This window comes from Orbicella franksi, chromosome 14 (assembly GCF_964199315.1).
Source record: "Orbicella franksi chromosome 14, jaOrbFran1.1, whole genome shotgun sequence".
Lineage (NCBI taxonomy): Eukaryota > Metazoa > Cnidaria > Anthozoa > Scleractinia > Merulinidae > Orbicella > Orbicella franksi.
The window spans coordinates 3551625-3576816 of record NC_138158.1 but is presented as its reverse complement, the minus strand read 5'-3'; the positions used below and the strand labels follow the sequence as shown (position 1 = coordinate 3576816).

At 40.5% G+C, this 25192-nt stretch overlaps 3 protein-coding genes across 5 annotated transcripts in view; 1 reads left to right on the top strand and 2 right to left on the bottom strand.

Annotated features, from left to right (window-relative positions):
- Nucleotides 1-25192, bottom strand: part of LOC145467895 (uncharacterized) — a 195093-nt gene that overhangs the window by 159133 nt on the left and 10768 nt on the right. Inside the window, exons 6-7 of one of the 3 annotated variants that reach the window (XM_081451523.1) lie at nt 24694-25162; nt 23904-23989 (exon numbers count right to left, since the gene is read on the bottom strand). The exons of 1 other annotated variant lie outside the window; for it this stretch is intronic. In XM_081451523.1, coding sequence (XP_081307649.1) covers nt 23985-23989; nt 24694-25162 — 474 coding nt within the window. In that variant the 3' untranslated portion in view covers nt 23904-23984. Of the gene's footprint in view, nt 1-23903; nt 23990-24238; nt 25163-25192 lie in introns of those variants that run through there. One more of the 3 variants, XM_081451522.1, reaches the window with a different exon arrangement.
- Nucleotides 53-10804, bottom strand: LOC145468425 (afadin- and alpha-actinin-binding protein B-like). The gene is made up of 15 exons (XM_081452129.1): nt 10406-10804; nt 8588-8745; nt 8093-8150; nt 7411-7521; nt 6229-6440; nt 5984-6038; nt 5594-5701; nt 5155-5236; nt 4921-4998; nt 3998-4092; nt 3731-3778; nt 3503-3631; nt 2951-3044; nt 1923-2115; nt 53-1551 (listed from the first exon to the last, which is right to left on the bottom strand). The coding sequence occupies exons 1-15, from the start codon at nt 10637-10639 to the stop codon at nt 1347-1349; spliced, it is 1860 nt and encodes a 619-aa protein (XP_081308255.1). The 5' UTR covers nt 10640-10804; the 3' UTR covers nt 53-1346.
- On the top strand, nt 12555-23695 carry LOC145467900 (uncharacterized). Its single transcript, XM_081451528.1, has 6 exons — nt 12555-14569; nt 15645-15905; nt 17062-17429; nt 17588-17815; nt 19575-20334; nt 21746-23695. Exons 1-6 carry the CDS (start codon nt 12983-12985, stop codon nt 22163-22165), a joined length of 3624 nt encoding a protein of 1207 aa, XP_081307654.1. The 5' UTR covers nt 12555-12982; the 3' UTR covers nt 22166-23695.

The following is a 25192-nucleotide window of genomic DNA, read 5'->3' as shown; positions in this document are numbered from 1 at the left end:
CTCGACGGGGCGGACAGTATCAGCATAACAGGCAAATGAAAATAAAAATGCATTGTAAAGAAAATCGCATTTATTTGCCACAGCAATAGTTTTCTCTTATTTTTCTACAAATATAATACATTATCTATACACTCTATACAATTACACCAGCATTTATTCCACGTTTGACATGTAGTTTTCTTCGTCACTATCGAGACAGAATTCAGTGATTCACGATCTGAAGACTCCCTAACTCGTATTTTGAGTTGTTTTGGCCACGCACAAAATTACTTTTACAAGAGCACCATGCACAACAAAATATTACTTGGCACTGTATTAACTTAATGACATGCACCAGCACCTGCACTCCGTGGCCGGGTTGGGCAACCTTTGCCACGTAAAAATGTAGTTGTAGGAACCTGGAAATAATAGTTTACGAAGATAGAAAAACACCAAAGAGATAATAATAAACCATAAAGGAACAAGGATGGTTAAGGATGGAGAAGACAAACATGGATTAAAAACGGCAAACGTGAAAAATTTAGGCTAAACTATCCAAGATGCGCAACCTGTGACGTAGGCGTAGCTTCTTGAACTTCAACGTAAAGATCCAGCTCAACGTTCCACTCTTCTGAGAAAGCATTAAATTAGTTTGCAATATGACCAAAATGAGAAATTAACTTGAAACCTTAAGGCTGAGTGACGTAGGCACAATTACGTTCAGTACTGACTGAGACACCTATGTCGTGTTTTCACACGCAACCAGGAATGTCTTCAATTTGGGTTTAAACAGTTTTCTTCAAATTCACGGCTGGCAATGGACGAAACGTTTCTTCTAAACCATACCCAATTCCAGGCCGTAGGGCAAACATACAATTTTTCATTTCAGACCAAAAACATCAAAATTTGACCAAAACGCTTTCGCTGACGTAGAAGCAAGTTAAAACACTGTATGTGTCATGTACCGCAAATTTTCTAGTAGACAGTTAAGCACTCGCTCAGAAATTAGGTAAGTGGCGTTTAGCTGAGAAGAACGCTCAAAGAAGTTTAAAGTTAACGCGGTAAAAGAAAACATCTCATTAGAAAGCAATGAATGATAGTAATGATTGAAGAAATGCAATCACTACTATTAGGAAGAAATTTCATTTTTTCCATATTTTAAAAGAACCATGTATGGTTCAACACGCCTGCATAGCACTGATGATATTTACATGTAAGCGTGTCACAGAATATCTACTCCATTCTGCAAAGGCTCGGAATTTTTTTTCTTCTCTTTTGTGGAGCGGCAACTTCCTTGATGGCTTGACGAGAAAGTGGCGTCAGCATGACGTCAATTGACGTCACATGACGTCAACTGACGTCACCCCTCATAAATCACCAGATGAACTCCTTTTCATTTGCAGAGCTTTCTTGACATTGCGCGCATGCTCATTGATTCGCCTGGCTTGTCTTTCGCCCGCGGCATTTGAATCACATTGGTTTTCTTTCTGTGAATCACCGCTGGGTGGCTGTCTCGTAGGCGATGATTTTCTCGCGGATCCATCCACCTCGGAGTAGCCCTTGAGAGGTGTTCTGCAATAAAAAAGAAGAAACTCACACGTGGAAATCGAAAAAGAATGTGAATGTTGGAAGATTAATGGTTTCCTTGCTCGAAGGGAGAACAAGTGACGTTTTGTCCTTGAATACTGATTGGACAGCGGTCTTCATACCCAAACTAGTTGCTAAGTAACATGGCGTTCCCGTCTTACGTCATGCTGACGTGACACTTTTCGGAGTGTCCGTGACTGCTCGTGATAGTTTTTGATTGGTTAATAAAAATAGGAAACTCTTCGACTGTTGCAACGAAGAATTTGTCAAACGCAGTAAGCCTTAACAGTTGTCTTATTTGTGACCGAAATTAAAAAAACTTGGATATTCCTTTTCTTTCAATATACAGCACTTACTCGTTGAATTCGTTGATAATCTGTGACTTATCTGTCCGTAATGATAAAGCTTTATAAAGCTCTTCTGTGTTCGGGATTTCTACGGGTCCTTCCCGCGGAACATTAGGAGAAACTCTTGGTTCGGATAAGAGAACGCCTCTTGGAGCCGGCGAAAACGACACAGCACTGAACTGAAGCCGAGGACCATCAGGTGCTAAAAAGCAAAGAATAGGTAATGTCACATTATTAGATAAGTAATCGTAGTTAGGTGTCCCCAATTAGTATACATTGTATGCTAGCGACTTCGACACGTTAATAAAGTCCTTGTCTTATCTTATTTTTACAACTCAAGAAAAACTGACTGACTGATTACTAAAAAACCTCTCTTGATGAATGATCGACTATCTAGCTGTTTGTCTGATTTACTGACTGTCTGAATGACTTACTGACTGACAAACTGACCGACTGACTGACCGACTGGCTGACCGACCGGCTGACCGACTGACTGACCGACTGGCTGACCGACTGACTGACCGATTGACTGACCGACTGGCTGACCGACTGACTGACCAACTGGCTGACCGACTGACTGACCGATTGACTGACCGACTGGCTGACCGACTGACTGACCAACTGGCTGACCGACCGGCTGACCGACCGGCTGACCGACTGGCTGACCGACTGACTGACCGATTGACTGACGGACTGGCTGACAGACTGACGAACTGACAGACCGACTTACTGACTGACTGACTGACTGGCTGGCTGACTGACTGATTGACTGATCAGAACGAAAGACTTCCCGAGGTCTGATTGGTTGAATTCCCAACTGACTGACTCACTGACCATACAGACTGACTGGGCAAAGGAGCCACTGACTAGGCCATCGACTGACCGTGCAGTAACACTTTGAAACAATGGGCATGCCGTTTCAATGTTTGAGTAGTGCTACGTGTAGTAGGGGTTTTTTCCTGTCTGAAGCTAACACATTCATGCACGTTGTTAATGGACAAATGTTGACTTTGTATCCACAGCAAATGGAAGCTTACATTTTGATTTTCTTCCTTCGAATGACTGTTTTTTTAATGGCGTCAAAAGCTGCTGTTTGTAAAAGGAAGTTCGTTCCTCTTCAAACTTCTTCCTCTGCACAAAAAGAGAAAAAGGCACATATTAAACAACAGGAACGTGCAGGCAGACTCTGCTGGGTAAACAAGCTCGAGGTAACGCTTCCTTCACCACCTATACCCTTCCTTCTTTATCCAACCCCAACCCTTTTCTACCGCGAAGACTGGAAGAATCAAGCCTACATTGCAAGTTCTGGAGAGTACGGTGACACACGACTACATCATACCTAGCTCCTCAGTATTGGATTCTACATAATTTAGTGTCAAGGAGTTTCCATCTATACGTACATGTACCTTGTGCATCGCGAAAGTCGCAAGTTTGAATCCTGTTGAAGCAATCCTCTAGGCCAAATAAAGTGATTTAGCACCTTTCAAAGCTTGAGATGATCACTGACAACTTCTAGTCTCAATAATATTATTAGTCCTTATTTTCTCTCCTGATATCTTAGTTTGTTTTGCAATGTGAATGTTTCCCACCTCATGTCCCAGTTTCACTGCGGCATCAGTCAGTTGTCTCCGCTCGTTCTCAAGTGCTGCTCTTTGCTCAGCAAAGAACTGCTTGTCTGACTCGACCTTCTCTTGATCCTCACACAACTGAGAGTCCGTCTAAGAGGGAAAAGAAATAGATCGAAATGTCAATTTATACAGTGCGCTCTCGAAGATAAGAAACAATTTGCTACCCATTTCAAGTTTTAACAAACTTACCAAGAACGAAGAATCTTTTGCAGGACTATTTGCTTTTGATTGCAAGGACTGAAAAACAAGACAGTAATAAGATTAAAGTCAGAGTCTACAGAAAATTTTCTACCCCTTTACCTGATTGTATCAAGAATTCTAGTGGGCACATCGAGTAAAAAACCACTATAAGAAAGTTCACACCCGCAACATGGAGTTATACGCTTAAGAAATAAGAATCTGGTATACCAAACAGGGCTTACAACCAGAACGAAAATTAATGCTAGGAGAACTTACCTGTATAAGATTTTCTTGTTGTTCCACGACATGCCTATAGTCCTCTAACTGTTTTTCTAACCTTAAAACTTCATCTGGCTTTGTGGAAGCAGAACCTGGTTATGCAAAGGGAGATCAAAAACGATTTCAGAACAGGTCGGATATTTCCACAAAAAAAGTCTTCAGTCTGATAATTATGGTCTTATTATTATATGTAATCCAGAAGTAAACTCACAGGCTTCAAATAATCTCTTAGTCCTCAAAAACACCCAACAACAGGGAGTATATGTCTTCCCTGGCAGATACAGGATTTTAGAGAAGGAGGTCAAGATACGGACTGCCAAAGGAAGTCCCCTATAGAGGGGTCGGGGGGCCAGTCCTCCCCTGGAAAATTTTTAAAATTGATGTCCTTGGAAATGGGATTTCCGGCATTCTGAGGCTAAGTCAGTGTGTTACTGAACTGTTACTGTTGACCGAACCATCTAAACCCGTGTAGATCCACCCCAATCCTCTACTCTTTGTGAGTGGTTCAAATGGACTATGGATAGAGAAGTCTAGTTTAAAGCTCAATGCCACTACAGTAGTCACTGCTTTGTTTACTTGGACAAGATGCTATTTAACTCTCCGACACAGTGTCTTTTTTGGCCCAGGTGTATAAATGGAATGCTACATGCATGCCATGACTGTTTTAAGAAAATCTATCAGTTGTACAAAAGTACTTTCAAATTAATTAAAAGTAAACTTCAAAAACTTCATTAGTTTTCTAGAGTATTTAAATGAAGAAATCATAATTACAGTAAACTGAAAATAAATACTGATGGTACACATTATGGCTGAGAAAGATTAAGAATATTACAAATGACAAATTTGGAAAAATGGTAAATTTTTCAAGAAACAATGTTCTTATTACGTCGGTATAAAAAAAAGCCTTGTGATATTCTTACCATTTGTTGTTCCTTTGTTTGCTTCTTCAAACCTTGACTTAAGCAATCTCCACTTTTCTCTCAAACTACTCTCAATCCCTGAAATGCAAGTTTGTTCAAACACTTAATGCATGATATTTACTGCAACAGCATGGAAAGAAGGGAGAAGTGCGACAGATGACTCCAGATGGGAGGAAGGCCTGCAAAGGAGGATTTTACAAACCAGGAAATTCACAGAAATCAAGGATTTCTTACCTTCTCTAACCATGTCATATGGCATGTTAAAATGTCCTGTTGATAGTTCATCCACTGAACCTGGCTCGCTAACTTCACCACCCTTTCGTAATGACAGCAAATACAAAATAATGAGCTGTTATTACATTTATAATACGTAAAATTCAAATTTGTAATGATCATTCGTAGTGATTGTGGATCCATAATGTCAAGTGAATCTCTAGGGCCACAGTATACATAATATACACAATACATTATTTATTAATATTGAAAAAGAAGTGGAAAATAAATTTATCTATCTCTGAAACTTTCACCTCCAATTTCTTTGAAACAAACTGGTTCTCTACCCTTCAACTTTTTTTTCTGAGATTACATTGGAAAGAATCTTGAAAAACCGGTGGAGAAAAACTTTAATTTGAAAATAAATAAATAAATAAATAAATAAATATTTTTTTCTTACCTCTGTATTAGTTTCATAATCATTATTCTGTTGATTCAGCAGATTTATTAGTTCTGTCTGCATATTTTGAAGTGTTTCCCGCATATCATTGTTTTCAACCATTAGCTCCTGCATTTGGGTAATTCAGAAAAACAGATTCATACAATGTGAGTATCAACTAAATATTACATTTTTAATAAGCAAAGGAAATCTGTTTATCCTTAAATAAAAGTGCTAGACAGTACAATTCCCTTGAGCAGCATAAAATTTATCATTAAAAAAGAGACTGCTCGTTAGGGACTAAGCAGTTTGCAGGCCTTAGAAATAATTTTTTCACCTTAAAATCTACGATTAATAGCTGAGCCAGAATGTCTCAGAATAATTGCTATCTTTAACAAAAACATTGTATACCTTTTCCCTTTCCTCATAATTTGTGATAAGTGTTCTGTACATTTCCTCTTCATTTCTAAAAAGAACAAGAAAAAAACCTTGATATAATATATTAAAGCAGCTTTTATAAAGTTAACATTAACTAATTGAAAGAAAAGTTTTGGTGATGTTTCCTAACTGACCAGCTTTCAGAAGGGACTACTGACATAATATGCTGCCAATAAATAACTTATACCTAGTCAGAGCATATTGCATTTAGTACATACTTAGCAGATCCTGTCTTCCACATTGCTCGCTGTCCACCAGCTGGTCTATTTATCAAATTTAAAATGTCCAGTCCCACTTTCTTCTCCTGGCTTTTATCTGTGAGAAGTTGATGAATTCTTTCCTTGAGCTTGCTGAATTCCCTTTCTTTTTTTCTTGTTTCATGGTCAAACTGTTTCTGTATATGAAGTGAGTTGGCTTTGGTTTTCTTTAACTGCAAGAAAGATAAATTTTACAAAAAAAGTAATGAAAGGTTATAAGATTAAATACTTTCAATTGACACTTATTTAAAATGATTGTGCAGTTCCAGGAAATATCCAATAGACCATTTTACAGTTGTCTGTGCAGTGACTTGGCCTTTGAATGGCAGCGAGGCTGGAGATGTGATAGTGAAAATGGAGGGGGGATGCAGGATGACAGACATTTGAATGCGGGATGTGGGATAAAAATAATTTGGCATGAGCAGGATTTGTTCATTTTGACAGACAGGATGGTGGATAGTTTTGAAACTATGTGGGATGTGGGATGTGGGATGTGGGATGAAATTACCGGTTATGGATGTTATGCAGAGAAATGCAACTTTACCCAGGAGGGATCGGAATAAACCTTTTGAAGGGAGCGCGATGGTGGTACTAGACCAAAATTAGCAGCGGGATGCAGGATTGAAAAAGCCCATGTTAGACCCCCTATTTTGGGTGGAGACAAGCAACAGCCAGAAATCTGTTGACCAGTGTTTGCACGATAAATGATAACCCACAAACAAGTACATGTAAGCACATATTACATATCATTGATTGATTGCTGCAATGACTAATCTGTCCTCAGTGACCCAAACAAATGGAGTACAAATTAAGATGACGATTAAAAAGGAGAAACTGGTGCCACAAAACTTTTGCCTTTTAACTACAAAATAATACAAAATAAAAGCTACCCAGGATTAGCAAAAAATTTGATTTTGTAACTTCGCAGTAAGGTTTTTGGTTTATATTGATTGCCTTCTGTTTTGAGTTTGAATAATCTCAAACTACTCAAAAGAAGTGCAGTGAAGAGCTTGAGCACTTTAGTTAACATATACCGCCTTTCAAACAACCTAGCCCTGAGCAGTGATTGCAAAATAATGTCAATTGATACAGTCACGCTATTGTTGTTGACCTATATCTAAAAGCATTAATTTTATACTGCACCTCCTCTCTCTCTAACTTGAGTTCTTCCTTTGCCTTTAAAAGTTTTCCCTGTAGTTGTCGTTCTCTTTCATTTCTCATAGCAATCTCTCTCTGAGCTGATTCTAATTGCTCCTGTGATAAAATACACAACAATGTTGAACCATTAGACATATAGTCAGAATTTGTGTACTACAACTCAACTTGGTTCAAGTTTTAAATTATAATCGCGTAATAAATACATGTACATTGTCACTGATTTCTTGATTTCATTTTATTTACGCTTATAGTGGCCATCTTGTGGCTTCAAATGAATATGCTACATGTAGGTCAAAATGAATAAATGCAGTACAGCTTGGAAATAAATTAACCAAAGTACACGCATAATACATATCAACTGAAAACAAGTATATCACATGTGTGATGCTTATACATGCATACGCGTACATGCAGTATATGCACATATGCCTCATTAGTATGTATAAGTTAAATAAATCTAGCAATGTAGTTAAGTAGCTTTTTGCTTTAAATCTGTATTACCATTTTTGTAAGATCGAGAAAAATACAAAATTAATAAATTAAACTAGACAAGTGCAAATCAATTTTGAGCGACCACAACAGCTTTAATAATTAATTTTTAGATATGGACATATATTAATTTTATCACATCTATTTAATTCACAAAAAAAAAATCACTTGAGAATACCTTGAGTCTGTTCTGGGTCTGCATAAGGTGTTCATTATCACACTCTGCTCGAAGATTCCTGTTTAAAGTCAAAAAGGAAATTAAAAAAACAACAACAACAACAATTTCAATTATAATATACATGTACTTAAAAGCAATAGAGTGCTTTTTCCATGTTTACATAGCCTCATTTAAACACAAGGGGGTTTAGAGAATTTGAAACAGTTATGCCAAAGCTCAACTGCGTCTCGGGTTGGCATAACTTTCCAGAATTCTCCCAACCCCCAAGTATTTAGTTAGATGACGCTATGTAAACACGGAAAAAGAACAGATATTGCCGTTATAAAATATTTCTAAAAAATACGCGCAAATCTAAAATGTCACACCCATGTTTACATGCTCTCATCTGAACACACCTATTGACCAATGCGAGTGTACGTAGTATCGCTGTCAGTTACTGCTATTTTATACACCTTGCTGCAGTGTTGACAGTAGAACAGTGTAATGTAGACTCACTTCTGCTCAAGATCTGTCAACTGTTTCATGTTTCGTTGCTGTTGCTGCAAGAGTTCATAAGTACTGTTTACTAATTTGACAATGTCAAATGTATCAGGTGGCCCTCTTCCATTGCGCGACGGTGTGAACAGTGACGAGAAGCCAAGAACACCAAGTTCCTGAGAATTAAAAAAATAAGATTGGATTGCTTGCAACACAAACTTGAAGTTAATTTCCAAGTCCAGAGTGTCGACATATAAATTCTCCTAACAATACCAATACATTACAAGATGAAAATGGAGATAAACTGAATGCAACAAATAAAGTGATTGCCAACAGATGTTACAAATTTGTTAATTCTTCTCCAAGCACTGTCTTATAAAATCAAATAATTCAATTGGTAATTCAACAATTTTTAAAAATAAAAATATATCTACTGGGCCAAAATATAAAATAAATATGATTTAGCATATGAAAAAATCAGTACCATTAATTTCACCTGACAAAGAATGAAAGAATATTTTGTATCAACTTGTTTCTCAGCAAGGGTTTATTTTCAGCAGGGTATGTTTTCAGCAGGGGGGCAACTGGTTTTTACAGGTATAAGGAAAAACTGTTTGAACTAAACTTCCTTATGAGAAAAACTTTCTTTGAGATGTTTAAACCTGAGCCGGGGATCATCCTCACAGCCACTCAATTTGCCCAGTTCCTGACCTTTAATAAAACCCCTGTTTATCACTGACTTTGAGATACATATTAACTTCCTTGTCTGTAAATGTACATATAATGCCTGTGTTGTAATTTAAATTCATTGTGATCACAAATGTGATTTAAAACTTAATTCTTGCAGCACGCCAGCATTCTTACAGCCCAAAAACAGCCATGAATGTGGCTACATGTAAGAAAGACAATAATTATTACAAAATCTTTAAACCTGTCCAAACATGAATGATAAAAAAAATAAAAGACACGATATTAGATTACCACCAATACATGAATACACTGTCTGTATGGCATAAGCTAAAAAATTTTATTTGTGATTTGCAGTAAGATTTAGATACATGTACAGTACTAGACACAAAGTAGTGCTGCTATAGGCTTTCCCCTATCTAAATCTAAATTCTTTACGTACAGTAAATAGCAAGAGAATCCACAGCACTGCATGTTAATTCTACAGTAAAAATGTGATCCAAAGTTCACTTTCTTTTTTAATCATTTTGTTAATTTGCAAAACGAAAGTTTTGTTTCAGATATTTTTCATGACTTTCCGTTTGTCAAAGACAATGGTACAAAACAATAGACTGTCTCATTAGCTATTTAAATGTTTGCTGAAGGATTTGAAATGAAAGCTAATAAAAAACCGGTGCAGAAACAAACATGAAATAGAGCATTAGTAATCTTTGAAGTTCACCTCGATAATGAAACCAAACTGACTCAGCAAATTTCTCATGTTACTGAAATGATTAATGGTTGCTAACAACACAGATGCCATCCGACATGGTACTTTGATTAAAGTACAGGTGTAGCGACAAGAAAAATATTCAACCCACGCGACCGAACGTGTACAGAATAAAATAATTCGAATCCGTTAAGCCTACATTATAAGCTTAATCTAGAACAGAAAATGAAGGTACAGTGAAAATGATATTGAAACAGTACAGACTCCAGCAACGGTTAGGCGGAAATTTTTTACCGGTTGACAACTGAACTATTTAAAATCATTCACAAAGCTTGCAAGCTTACAATGGGAGCAATCATTAGATCCAAGCGTTTATATAAGCTTATCGCAGCAAACATATAAGCTTGTTCCAACTTGTTGAATCACGCGAAAGTACCTACCTGGTTCAAATAGGCGATACACTGGTCAATATTATCTCTCCTGCAGAACTGCTTCTCCGCGGTACCAAACACAGGCGAGATTGGTGATGGAGTTAGCCTCATATCTCCGTAATCTAGCTCTCTTTCTGGGCTTGAGTGCCGCGAAGAATGCGAGGTGTAACGGTTGACAAAATCGCCCCAATCTTGAACCTTTTCATTCATAGTTTCAAGCCTCGTGCAGGCGGCATTGGACATCGATGATCACAAGCCTCCTGCGGCAAACGGATCGTCAAGCTCTTGTTTTCCCGTTTGTGGGCTCTGCCTGAAAATTAGCAGGCGGTTTACGACCTAAAATTAGACTACTTTTTGTGAACATAAATTATTAACGAGTATTTTTTTAAAACATCCGGCAAAACCAACCAGGCGTTTCACGCGCATGTCTGCTCAAGCTGACCATCAGGATGGCGGACTAAGGGGTAAGTACTCCCCCGAACAAACAGCCTCAAAGCAAAGCCTGTTGTTTCTTGATTCTTCCAGCTCCCGGGGCGGGGGGAGGGGGGGGGGGGTGTCACTGCCATATATGGGCTATATAGGTATTTGCTGCTGTGAAGGGTATGGTTCTCAAGCAGTTTACTCTAGGATAGGGTATATAAATCAGAGCGTTTGGGTCTAGATTAGGGTATCATTTTTCACAAAACTGACTGGTTGGTTGAAGATTTTATCTAGAGTAAGGAAACCAGGAATTGCCACTCAAAAATATAAAAAAAATCAAATCAGCAAGTTTAAATTTAGGCAAATCAGCCTCAACAGTGTCGATAGATGGGGGGATTTGGGGAGTTTACTCTAGTATAGGTTAGCAAAATTCAGCTGAACTAGCTCTAGTATAGGCTAAGGGTTCCAGGGTCCCAGCGGCACATCCCCACCCAGAAAGTCCCAAAGTAGCCCCCCCCCCCGAGTTCTAGCTACTTATACAGTGTTTTCCAGACATTAAAACCATTTGATTCCTGTCCCATGTCTCAACCTGGATTTAAGCCAGCGGCTCCAGCACACGCGTGACGCTCGCTCGTTGTTCGCGGGCCACGCGCAGATGATAAAGGACTGATTCGAAATAAAACTGACAATTATTCCATAATGGTAGATCGGCGTCCATCGTTCACTAGGATAAGTGTGGACAAGAACCTAAGTCGACATACTAAAGTTCAGCAGCAAAATAATATTGTAGAATGTCTGAATGCGAGGTCTTTTAGAAATGGTTCCACCAAACATTAAAAGCCATTTCTGACACTAAAAAGGTGACCTCCCGTAGGCAGATATTGCCGTAAAATTATTGTTTTTGAAAAAAAAAAACAAAAGCAGCGAATTGCATGAATGAAATTATAATCATGTGAACTGGCAAACGGAGAGACTTTGATCATCATGATATAGTCTCTTGAGCAAACTGTATTTGGAAGTTCTAGCAAATTAAGTAAGAACATAATTCTTGTGGCTCAGCTTTATCACGGTCGGTAGCACCAGGAAGATTGTCACTTTGAATTTTGCACCTCTGAAACAGGGTTTAACTTACTCTTGGCGCCACGTCTTCCGGAAACTGGATTTTGCTGACCCTATTTTAGATTTCAATTTTTCATGTTTTTTGGTCCAAAATTCTTACAAGCGGAGCATCCCTGGACTCATGATTTGTCGTCAGCGCTCATTCTTTGATTCTCTTCCCTATGCTCTTTCACAATTATTCATGAAGCGATCATGGAGAAGACTTGAAAAGCCAGCGATCAATACGAGAGAGGTCCTTGTATCCTTCTAAAATAGTCTATCGATCTGCAGTGAAGACTGGCCAGAAACATTTTTTTGCAGGGTACCTGGGGAGGGGGAGGGGTACCCAACTACGAGGCCACACCCTTTCTGTTTTATTACCATTTTAGACAGAAAAGGTAACTATGAAAAATGATACTCCGTTCACGTGCCAACAACAAGGCCTCCGTTTCCCTTTTCTATGATCTTAGATTGAGTAACTCCTTTAAAATACTTACATGTCATCCGTTAAGCACGTTCAGAGTTTGATTCAGTTGGAAAGGTTGTAAAAGACCTTTCTAATAATTCAGTTTTCTCTCATTGTTTTCTAGAACCGTCTGAACCTCCGACCTGAACCTTTTATTTACTACGGCCGAATATTTATCAAATTATTTTTCTACGAATAGTAAAAGAAAAGAATAGTAGTGTGTATAGGTGTTTATTTGTAATGTGTTATGACAGCTTTCTACGGAATGGGAGTCATGGGACAACAGAGCACATGACTAACAGCGCCTTCAAAACTGCCGATGAGCTGTCAACACCTATTCTTCGTAGAAGCAAATAAAACAATGCTGACCTGTACGCCCGCCATTGCGTGACGCTCTCGAACAAGTAAAAGATACAAGACAGGAATAATCAGAGAAAGACCGAAGACTCCAGAACGCCATAGATTTCGTAACTTCACACACGGAATCACTTAGATTAATGATATAACTTCGCATAAACTTCCAAAATCATCACTGAACAGGACTAGAGGCAAGAAGCGAAAGGAAGAAAGAAGTAATCTTCGACAACTCAAGAATCTTTACCATGTTCCTGTGTGTCTTACTAGCACTGTTGGCTTCTGGTGCTTCTTCAGTGAAGGTTCTTGTCTCCCAAAAGGACGGCGTCGATCGAGCAACTTGCCTGCGATCGTCAAATATAAGCATTCCTTGTGCATCTCTCCGTTACGCATTGCAAGTCCTAAACGATGCCGAGTTTAGCGAGGAAACCGTCTTCAAATTTCACATGCAAGACAGATACTACGATTTGCAAAATGACGTTGAGATTTTGCAATCTCGAAAGGATAGGCGCGTCTATATAACATCTGCCGAAAACTCTTACACCGTCATACGCGGTGCAAATGAGTCGTCGAGTATAACAATGGACGCCGCGTATAACATCCATGTTTCGAACATTGAGTTTCAGCAGTTTACTCCAAGATCAGCTGCTGTTGTAATGATTTGGAACTCTGACAACATCTCCTTCACAAACTGTGCATTCAAAGACAACGATCGCTCTGGTATTAACGCATTCGACAGTGGCGTAACTATGGAGGGATGCCTTTTTTTAAACAATACTTCAAATTTGCAGAAGCTTATGGTTTTAGAAAGTCATATCACTCCGAACACCATCTCCATCTCCGGGGGGGCAGGGTTTGTGTTTGAACACGCAGTTAATCTAAATCTTGTCATTAGAAACACAAACTTTACAGCTAATTCAGCTACGGTCAATGGTTCTGAGAACTTTATTCCTCTCACTTCTCCCTTCAGTCTCCCTGGGCTGAGCCTTATAGGCGGTGGCTTATTCGTCGCTTTCATTGGCGAGGCGCGCTCATGTAGAGCCTCAGTGGAAGGAACTTATTTCGTTGAAAACGAAGCTACGTTTGGTGGCGGATTTTTTTATGCCACCACTCAATATGCAACAGACAATTCAATGAATGTATGGAACTCTAGCTTCGTTAAAAACAGTGCTTCGCAAGCTGGTGGCGGAATTAGTGTTACTGTTGGGGGTTCGACATCCTTTGCTAAGTTTAGTGTCACGCATTGCGTTATCAGTGAAAACTGGTCCAGAAGAGGTGGCGGCGTGAACATCTTTCTAATTAACTACCCCGTGACAATCACGCAATCGCTGATACAGTTTAAAAACGTTACCTTCGATCGAAACGGTGGTTTAGCCAGCGCCGCCGTTCGTCTAGATACAGCACTTCCCGTTGGAATCCCGATCATTGAAATGCCGGAATTTATTGACTGCAAAATACAACACCACTGCGCGACATACAGCACGTACACAAGCCCGTTTACAAGTCTAAGGGTGAACGTAAAATTCACGGGTAAAAATATTTTCAGGGAGAATCACGGTGCTGGGGCAGTGGAGTACGTACAGGGCCGCATACTTGTGAACGGGTCTCTGCAGTTCGCCCAGAACTCGGGCTCTCATGGTGGCGCTGTGTTCTTGAGCTCCAGCCAAATCATTCTGCATCCAGGGAGCGAGCTTCGTTTTGTCAAAAATTACGCCAGTGGCGTTGGTGGTGCGATTGTTGTACTAACTGGCTCAAGGTATGAGTTTATTCACGAGTATAATCCAGACTGTTTTGTGACGTACAGCGAAGACAAGACAGCTCCTTCTAAATGGAAGGTAAGTTCCTAAGGACGAAGTAGAGAAATTGGGCTGGGGGATTTGGAGGGTAGGGGCGGGGGTACTTGCCCGTTGGGTTGGGTGTACCCTAGCCTGTCGAATTTTCAGAACATAGTATATAATTTTACACATTTCCGGCCTTTTTTTATGTTATTTCAACATTGAACCATTTTCAATGGTGTCTGTCTATGCGTATACAGGCGGTAGTCTCGAAAAAAAAATCCTTTCTTACCTTAGAACAGCTTGGAAGCAAACGTGCATGTGCAAGTGCGTACAAATTATTTATCTAGAAGATGAGAAGCCATCATGACTTCTTGACCTCAGAATAATACGACATCTAGAAGACTCGTCAAAAACTCAACATGTCACAACAGAGCATTTGACGGAATGCTTGTAACTGTAGTAAGCTTCTGTCAATGCGAGACAGTGTTTAAGTGAATATATACATACAATATAGCTACGAACGGTGACTAAAAATAATACGGCATTTAGAGAAGAGACGAACATGTCACAAAAAGGCATTCGAAGCGGAATACGTGTAATTTGGCCCGCGTGGAAAGCGATCCCGTACGAAGATTTTTTTGTGCATTCTGGCCACGCGCAAATTAGAGCGGGAGAAAAAATCGACGGAGCGAGGGCTCGCCCCTGCCTCATCGAAGTTTGTGGCTCTCGCTCTGTGCGCGGCCAGAATATTCGGAAAAAGCTCTTCGTCTGGGAACGCTCGCTACGTAGGCTTCATGTAATTGTATTAACCCTTTGAATACCAACTACGCATATGTGCCTAATTAATGGTCGTGCTCTTTGTACCACTTGTGACGTCATCAATTTAAATGTCATCAGATATTCTTGATAAGTAAATAGTAGTACTATGCTAGGCCTAGGCCTAGGCCTAGGCACAATGGTAGCAAAACGTAGGCTTATTTAGTGTCATGGCAGCTAAAAAACCTGACTAAACGGTTAAAAACGGTACTTTTGGCGAAAGTTTGGTATTCAAAGGGTTAAGCTTCTGTAAATACGATACAGCGTTTATGCGTAACTAGCGAACGGTGACCAAAATATATTTTTTTCCGACTAGGCTAAGGTGTCATTTATCCAGAACCAGGCAAAGGTCAAGGGTGCTGCCGTCTACATTTCGACATTGAGCGCATGTCTGTGGTATGAGGAATATCCATTTTACAGTGTTCACAAGGCAGTCCGCTGGAATAATGCATTTGAGTATCGCGGCAACTCTATCCACCCTGCTAAGACATTCAAGCCGTTACAGGGACCAGAATACGACATAGCAACTGATACACACCACTTTAAATACGAGGGAAACAATGACACAGAAATAATGGTGGGTAACCAAACTCGTTCCCAGGGTCCTCGCTCTACCTCGAGGTAGAGAGAAGACCCTGGGAACGAGGTTGTCCTTTAATACAAAATAAATAAGTAAATAAATAAAATAAATATACATTTATATAGCGCCTTTTTCCATTAATTGTCCATGGCGCTTTACAATACTTTAAAATGAAAGTCCTAAGTTTAAAATCCTAAAATTAAAATCCTAATCCTTTAAAAACCAAAAATCCTAAATCCTAAAAGTTAAAATCGTAAGAATTAAATACGCTATATAATACAATTAGACTGCAAATAAAAAGTAAAAAACTACAAATCAAATGCACGCTTAAAAAGATAAGTCTTAAGATTAGCCTTAAAAACTGCCTCTGATGATGAAAGTCTGATCTGGAGGGGTAGTTTGTTCCAGAGCCTTGGTGCCGCCACGGAAAAAGCCCTTTCACCATACGTTTTAAGATTTGCTCTAAGCTCATCAAGCAACCTGTTCTTTGAAGATCTTAGTGTGCGACCAGAAATATTAAATCGCAGTAGGTCTCTAATGTAATCGGGGGCCAGCCCATTCAGAGCTTTGTAAGTTAAGAACAATATTCAAAAGAGCTCAGATGAGAAGTAAATGACATAGTTCTAAAGCCATACCTAAATTACCTGTCCTTGACGAAAGATGATGGAGATGTTGACTCAGACGCCTCTTTGGAAATGGGTGGGGGTGGGGGTGGGGCTTGCCTTGAGATAGACAGAAAACGGGATTTATTTAAGAAAGAAAGTTAAAGGTGGGATTTAATATAATTACTTTTGGTACATGGGTAAGCTGAAAATCAGTGATTCATCATTTCTATCACTGGTGGTAGAGAAAGCCTTGTTTTAATTAGCGAAAACGCGCTATCGTTTACTGTTGGGTGGAAACTAAAATCCCATACAAACCTCTTCGGATACTGATAACATTGTTAACAATTTCACTATGAAGCGTATTCGTGTTAATTCGCCCACCTCCTGCCTTCCTCCTCCTCTGTTTTGAGAGACAGGGTGATAGAAATCTCTCTTAGCGCACTTGACCCAAGAAATTTTGAAAATCGTGTTATGCGCGCGAGACATTTGCTTGCGTCAAAGGTTTTAATATTGTAGTTAAGACACTTTTCTTTTCCCTCTGCTTGCAGGTCTCGCCTGGTGAAGATATCTCGCTCAACATCCAAGGTTACGATGAACTCAACCACACAATATTCACCATCGCGACTTTGACCGAAGTGGGTGTGTCTGACAGAACCCCCAAACTTCGCCTAGATAACATCATGCACTTGTTATCGCCTGTCACAAATCAGTCTTTCCCCTTCACGTACCGCCTGGCAAATGAAACTCTGTACAAAGAGATCAAGAACAACACCGTCCATCACTTTCAGCTGGAGGATGTGTTCTCCACACTGAAGAACAGATACTCGTTTAAAATCACCGCCATTCCGTGCCGACCAGGATTCAAGTTTGAAAGCACAAAATGTATCTGTGATAAAAAGATCGAGGGAGTGTTAAGGTGACGCCTTATTCCTAAGCTCAAAACATAAATTCTCCTTACCGATTTCCATACATTTCTTTTAGTGCTCGTTTTGAGATTTTGGTGGCACATCATGTACCTTTAGCTTCCCAGCAGTATAATTCTTTGATTAACTATGTTATTCCCTCTACTCACAGATGTAATGAAAATGCGCGAACAGTGTATTTGAAGGAGGGGCACTGGGGTGGAGAAGTCAATGGTCGCCTGGTAACGTACTACTGTCCACCAAACTACTGTCGTTGCGTGACTGAAGGAGACTTACCCGGATGTATATTCAACCCAGATCATATTGATGATCAGTGTGACCATAATCGAACAGGGGTACTCTGTGGCAAATGTAAACACGGGCTCACTGTAGGATTAAGGTTAGTACAAAACATATTTTTTTATAACATTTACTCCTACAGTGATTTCTTATCGAAAAGTAATTGGTTTTGCATCAACTAAGCGACAGGATTGGTTTAAAAATTCGCGCCGCTTTTTCATCCAATCAGAATTAAAACCAAAACCAATCGTGACTCGCTCACGCACGTTTTCCCGCGCTTTGCGTCAGCTACATGTAATAACTTCGAGTTTTGATTGGTTCACTGGATTGTCCGTGTCTTTTGTAATTGGCTAAAGTGATTACTTTGGTTTTGGTTTTACGACGCTCAATTGAAAACTGTTTTATAGAACTAAGAGCAAAGTTACCAGTCTGGCCAAGCAAATACATTTGGTTTTCGTTTTGGTTTTAATTTTGACTGGTTAGAGCGTAGTCTCGCACTCATTGAGTTTTGATTGGTTCACTGGACTTTCTATGCCACTTTTTCATTGGCCAGAGAGATAACTTTAGTTTTATGTCCATGACACTTAGTTGAAAACCTCTAGGAAGTTGTGTGTTAAGCATGGAAACGCATTTTGTGTACGTACGGAAGATAACATACTTCACGTAACGTAGTGAAAGCCGAATAGGGCGTTTTTACTTGCTTCTGAAAATGTGATAGTCCTTCTATTCGTAATACTTAACTGGAGCTTAAGAATTCTTTAAATACGCCTGTCAGCTATTGCTTGTAGGACGTTTCTTTCACACAAATCAACCAAGTAGTGGCATGAAGTCCTGAAGTCCATCATCGTGCGAAAAATCGCTCGCCCGTTCCGAAGTCGCTCGCTGTCACTCTCGTCTGACGGGAATGAGGGGAGTGGGAGCGAACGACCTCAAACCGTTTGAGGACCAGGCATTATCTCCTTTACTTACAGTGGAACCCCATTAATAGGGTCACCAACAGGCCATGAAAATTTAGCAGTATTACGGGATGGCCGTATCAACGGGTTAGGGTCAAATTTCATGGCTCGTCTGTTTTTAGTGACGTTCGTGGCAGATATATCAAACTTGCACTTTTGGGCCGCAGTTGTTCGAAGGCTGGATCTTAACAAAAGAACCACGCTATCCGCTGGATAGTGATTTATCTGGTGGATAGCGTTATCCACCTTTCAAACAACCCGGATCTGTTCATAGTTAACTATGGTCTGCTCTTTAATAATCATCCGGAATTGAGATATAAAAATATAGAAACTTCAATGAACATAACTGGTTCCAGTGGCCTTATTAAAAGGAATATATACAGGTCGGGATTTCAGAGTATGGCTGTTAGCTATATATAGCCGTATTAACGGAGTGGCCACCTTAACAGGATTTTCTTTAAAAGATGTATGGGCGTTTCGCCGGGACAAAAATAAAAGTAGCCGTAATAACGAGGTGATTGTATTAACGAGGTGACCAGAAGGCGGGGTTCCACTGTATTAATTTTAGGAGGCGCGGTGGCCTCATGGTTAGTGCGCTCGTCTCCGGAGAGAGCGGGCGGGGTTCGAGCCCTGGCCGAGTATATTGTGTTGTGTTCTTGGGCAAGACACTTTACTCTAACAGTGCCTCTCTCCACCCAGGTGTATAAATAGGTACCGGCGAATTTAATGCTGAGGGTAACCCCGCGATGGACTAGCATCCTATCCAGGGGAGAGTACCAATACTCCTGGTCGCTTCATGCTACTGAAACCGGGATAAGCTCCAGGCTGATGAGCCACTTGGCTCGTAAGTAGACTTTATCCTTACCTGCTTTGTTTGATGTCGATTTTGAATTTCTCTTTTAGATCGGACGAGTGTCTGGAATGTGACAGCAGTGTTTGGATAATCGCCATTATTGTCATCTTCGTGGTCGTAGTGTGCGTCGTCATCATCATACTCAATCCCAGCATGTCTAGCGAACTTCGAGGTCCCCTGTTTTTCTTCCAAGTACTCCCCTTTGTCTTCGAACCGAACAGCGTTGTCGGGGAAACAGTGTTGTTTGTTGGCAACACACTGAATTTTGGCAGTCCCTTCGTATATTTTTTACACATTTGCATCATAAAGGGGATGACCAATTTGTATGCGGTTGCCATCGGTTACCTGATGCCGTTTGTGATCCTTTTAGTCTTTCTAATATCTTACGTACTGAGTGCAAACTTTTATCTCGTGAGATTCAAACTGCGCAAGCACTCCAGCCTCCAGTCGTTCTGGCTTATGACACTGTTTGTTTATAACTATCTCGTTGTCACCACCTTCATGCTGTTACACTGTCCCAGGGTTGGTGAAAAACTTGTCTTTTTTTACGACGGGAATGTAGAGTGCTTCAAAGGGGAACATTTAGCAATGTCGTTTCTGGCCGTCTCTGTGCTCGTTGGCCTGGTTGTTCCTCTGCCTGTTATTGTACTTGTGTTGACCAAAGGTTACTGGAGGGTTGATCCACAGTATGTTAACACGCTGATTAATGGTCTGCGCCCGCACTGCCGGTGGTGGTGGTCAGTGGATATGCTGAGAAGAGTAGTGCTGATGGCCACGTACTCGTTCATTCCCCATTGGTTTACAAAACAGGTGAGCGAGGTTCGCACTTACAACTAACTTACGAGGACAGCAGTTGCATTTACAATTTCATTTGTGCAAGTTTTCGTATAAGCACACAAAATTTTCACTTAAAACTACAATCTTGGTCAGAATAAAATAAGAAATAAAACCACCCCTCCCCCCGAATCAATGATGAACTGGCGCTACACCGAAAACGAGCCATTTCTTCTATCACTGAAATGGGGGATGGGTGGTCTTAATTTTTCATTTGATATGTCCAAGATTTTAGCTCATTACAACTTTTTGAAAACGAAGAAAAATGCTTCGAGTGAGTATTTCATGAATGAAATAGAAATCGTTCTTTTCTTGCTTCCATGTACTCGTGGAGTCACGATCATCATCGTCTAGATAATGATGTATTTTTTGATCATGTGCGCGGAACGAAAAAAAGAACTGTTGTATCAGACGAGATTCTAAAACACCACTCGCGCACTAACCACTGAGCTTCGGATAGACTCATGTTAACTAGGATCATAGGTGACACGCGTCCTTGATACTCCTCAGTATGAATGCATGTTGAGGAATGAAGAAACATGGTAAATTTTGCCATCTTTCTTCTTTTATCACAATCATCGTCTTGCCAGTTTGTAAGGTGTTTTTCCTCAATTCCCGTAATATTTCAAGATAACTCAAGTTGTTCCCTTTAAACGTATGGTGAATAAAAATATGCACTATTTCAAGTAACCAAATAAGGGGATTGTGAGTTCCACAAAGTTGTCTTCACAACGTTTTACCAAACGTCAGTAACTGTATGCAAGACTTTTAGCGAGAACTTGCTCGTTGTAAGCTTCACATCATCTTGTTGCTATAGCAACGAGATGTAATACTACTTATTATATGTCTCAGTTACTACGCATGTTGTGATTGGTCTACTTAGCGAGCCGTATTGTGCTGTACGGTCTTTTAAAATGTAAATCTGTTTTTTTTGGCTAAATGTTTCAAGTGTTCGTAACTTTTATAGCAGGTGAAAGTTTAAAACTTTCTTTTACTTTAAATCTTTTATTAAAACGTGCTAACAAGCTAACAACGATTTCAAATTGACTCGTTTTGTTTTCGAGATGCGTCTGAAATGTGAAGCCGTACAGCGTGAATAGAAATCGCTGCCGAACCCTTTAGACACACAGTATAATAAATATCTTACTAACCTCGTCTTCTCGGTCCGTACTGTAAGTTACGGATCATTCGATTTATGGCCCAAGCGCAACGGTCCATAAATCGAAGGGAAAAAACTAGGTCTTTAACTTACAGTAAGGACGTCGAACTTGGTTAGTGAGAGGCATTTAGTACGTGACTGGCAAAAACCGAAACTGCGGTTTTATTCATAGCCATAAAGTACATCGTATATGTGAAATGGAATATAACTAAATTTGATTTCTCTTAGGTTATCACGATCTTAGTGTGCGCGCTGATCCTGGCAGTTCACAGCATATTCCAACCATACAGAAAGACACGAGTCAATGTGGTGGAGTCTCTGTACCTTTACATACTGTGTGTGATAGCCATACTACAAGTACTGCAGGACTCTAACAGCATTACAGACATCGTCTGCTCAGTGCTGTTGATTGTAGCTACGCTTCACGCAGGCGCCCTGACTGTGTACAAAGCAGTGGTATTCTTCGAGAGAAAGTTCAGGTGCGCATGTCCGAAGCGGTGTCCCAAGAGGCGGACTTATGGATCGATGGCATACACAGCTATCGACAAATCTGTTGACCCGGCGCAGAAAGAGCGCAAAGACATTTTTGACACAATATTTAGTACATCTGAAGACAGTGAGGATGGTTTTGGTAATTACAGTAGTTAGAATTTTAACCGATTGAGGGAGTGAAAAATGAGGGTACACTTGGCCGTGACAGTCATCTAGGCTTTCGCTCTGTAGGCTCGTCACGCAATCTCCTTCTTCCCCGCGAGAGAGGAGGATTGCGTGACAAGCCCAGCGAGCGTCTGAGCCCGGGGGGAGAGAGAGGAGGGGAGGGGCACTGCCAGAAAAATTGGGTGGAGGTGTGCGGCCCACTTCCCAAAACCCTTATCCTATTTATGACCGAAATCTGCGTTTTTGCCTAACCTGTTAATGACCTGACCAAAACTTCGGTACCCTATTTATTGCCTGACCCTTAAATCAATAACCCTGTTTCAGACCTGCCTTATAATTAGTTCCCTAGTTCAGACCAATGTTAAGCATAATTTGTGAAGGGCTTCTTTTAATGGTCTTTTCGATAATGATGAAAAAGTAGCTTCTCTTTAAAAACATACTCACATCAAGACTAGAAGGCAAAAGCCATACCCTATTTATTACCAAAATCGCAAAAACGATACAGGTACCCTATTTAGGACCAAAACGGCTAAAAACCCATACCCTTTGGGGCCGCACATACCTATTTAGCCCATTGAAGGGAGTAGCCCCCGGACGTCCGAGTAGGAGGCTAGCCGTAATCAGACCTACGATTGTAATAGGTGAGACAAAACTAACAAAGTGAGAACGAGAAGGAACCAACAGAAACGAAGGAAAGAGGCAACGAGGGAACAGTAGATGTGATCCAATAGTTACAAACATATTTTTACTGAGCGCTGATAAAGAAGTAGAACATTACTTATTCGATGTTTACATTAAAGAACATACTATTACAAAAACTTCGAGGTCCCGTCCACACTACACCAGAGAAATTTGAAAACGCAGCTTTGTTTCTACAGTAAAGCCTACCGTTCACACTAATCCGTCACGAAAACGGAGCTTTTCGAAAATGCTCTTCAAACCGGAGGAATTTCAAAACGCGGTCTTTTTGTTTTAGTGTAGACGGAAAACATTTTGAAAACTGACCCTTTTCGAAAACGATGGCGTCACGACAATCAACTAATCCAAAATGACCGGTGATTGTTGCGTTTTCAGCTTTCTTCCGCGTAGTGTGAACGCAAAACATTTGATGCGTTTTCGGAGTGAAATCTCCGTTTTCAAATTTCTCCGGCGTAGTGTGGACAAGGCCTATATAAATTTGGGGTATATATCATCTTAGTGATTTAGTGTTCACGCGAGAATTCGAGAATCTCACTAACACCTGGTACAATCTACGATTTCTGGCTTTTTGGATCACTGGAAAAAAAAATTCCAGCTGGTCGTTGAGATCATATCTCTCTAGAGATTGTAGTGACCGTTGCTATGATGCGTTTAACAGGATGAACGGTCAGGCCGTCTCGGGCAGTTTTATATTCTGTAGCAATCGTGGTGATCATATGGAAAGAGAACGGGAGGCCTCGTCTTTGTGTGCAGTGATTTTCTTGCTTTTTGCACTCCCCAAGTAACCGAGCGCCTGGTTTTAATGAACGATATATTCTATATTTATTGCAAAGCAGTTAAAGCATTTCCGCATTGCAAATTTGCAAATGTAAAGGACTGGCTTATCGACACGATAAATAAAAAATTCTTCTTGGCGCGTGTTAAAACATCATAGCGCACTAACAATGATTAATATATGGAAGGATAAAAACGTTGTTTGGCGTGTTTTGAGTCTAAGTTTCATTCTATCCTACTCAGTAGCCAGCTATCTATCATGTCCAACAACCATTCCCGGTTCTGGTTACTTTCTGTTGCTATTAACCTTTGGATAGTCTGACGCACTGTGCTGATCTCAACCTAGGAAATAAATAAAACCAAGTAGAAAGCTTCAGACAGGGCATGAAAATCAGTAGAACTCGACTACACTCTATCTTTGGTTTAATAAATGAGACTCGCTAAATGAGAGGAAGTGGAGGCGCGGTGGTCTCATGGTTAGTACGTTCGACTCCGGATCCGAGTCTGAGCCCTGGCCGGGCGCATTGTGTTGTGTTCTAGGGTATATGGAGAGGAGTCACATAAATGTTGCATTCACTACCCGAATACACACGGGTCATAGAAATGTTAATTAAGGAGCGTATAAGGAGCGTATAGAATGGTAGAGGAAAACAATGTCCAATAACCCTTACGATCCGAAATGTTGATTTCGGAATTGTTATATGCCCGTAGCGGTAAGGGTCTGGTAGGGTGGGCAGGCACGGAGGGGGCAGAGGGAGGGGGCAGGGGGGTGTACAGACACCTAAGCCTTGTAAGCTGGCAGTCTGTTTTTCTTTCGAAATTGATTTTCGGAATTATGAGGCGAGACACTTCAGCCTTATGGGGAATGGGACTAGACATGGACTCGGTACGCGCGTCTCGCCTTTCTTGTCTCGCCTTCTTCCCTACTCGACATCGGGAATACCGCCCTTTTGCGTTTGCGATGGATAAACACCCTTCTAAGTGACCCTCAGAGAAAAAACCGGCTGCCAGCAGACTATGAAAGGAGCTTAGGTGTAAGCACTGACCTGCATGTTCCCAGCTTTCCTCGGATGAGTCAGATGTTGTCAACTTCGTTTCGGGAGGGCGGGAAGATGAGACGTCCTGGGAACGACGTTGAAATATTATGTTCAGATTGCTCCTCCGTCTTTGGGTCTCAATTGACAGGCTTGAGTCGGTTGCCGTGCTCTCTATTTCGTCATACCCTCGACGCCTTCTCGATCTGTTAGACCGCAGGCATGCGCAGTGAAAACGATTGCGAAAAAAGTGGGTAGCTTTATAAATAAAAACAACAAGCGTGTGAAATGCCAAGATGACCACCAGAACTGCTATTAATACATCCAATTTAGCTTGCCTATCCTCGGTAATTTGCACGATTGCCAATGTGCACAGAACCAACAGGTAAACGGACTCCGCGAGGTTAGCACGAGCGCGTAAGTAAGGGTGACAGTAATTATGAACGGCCAAGATTATAACGCACTCGAAGATAATCAGGATCTGAGGAAGAAACGAAGTAAAAAACGTTAC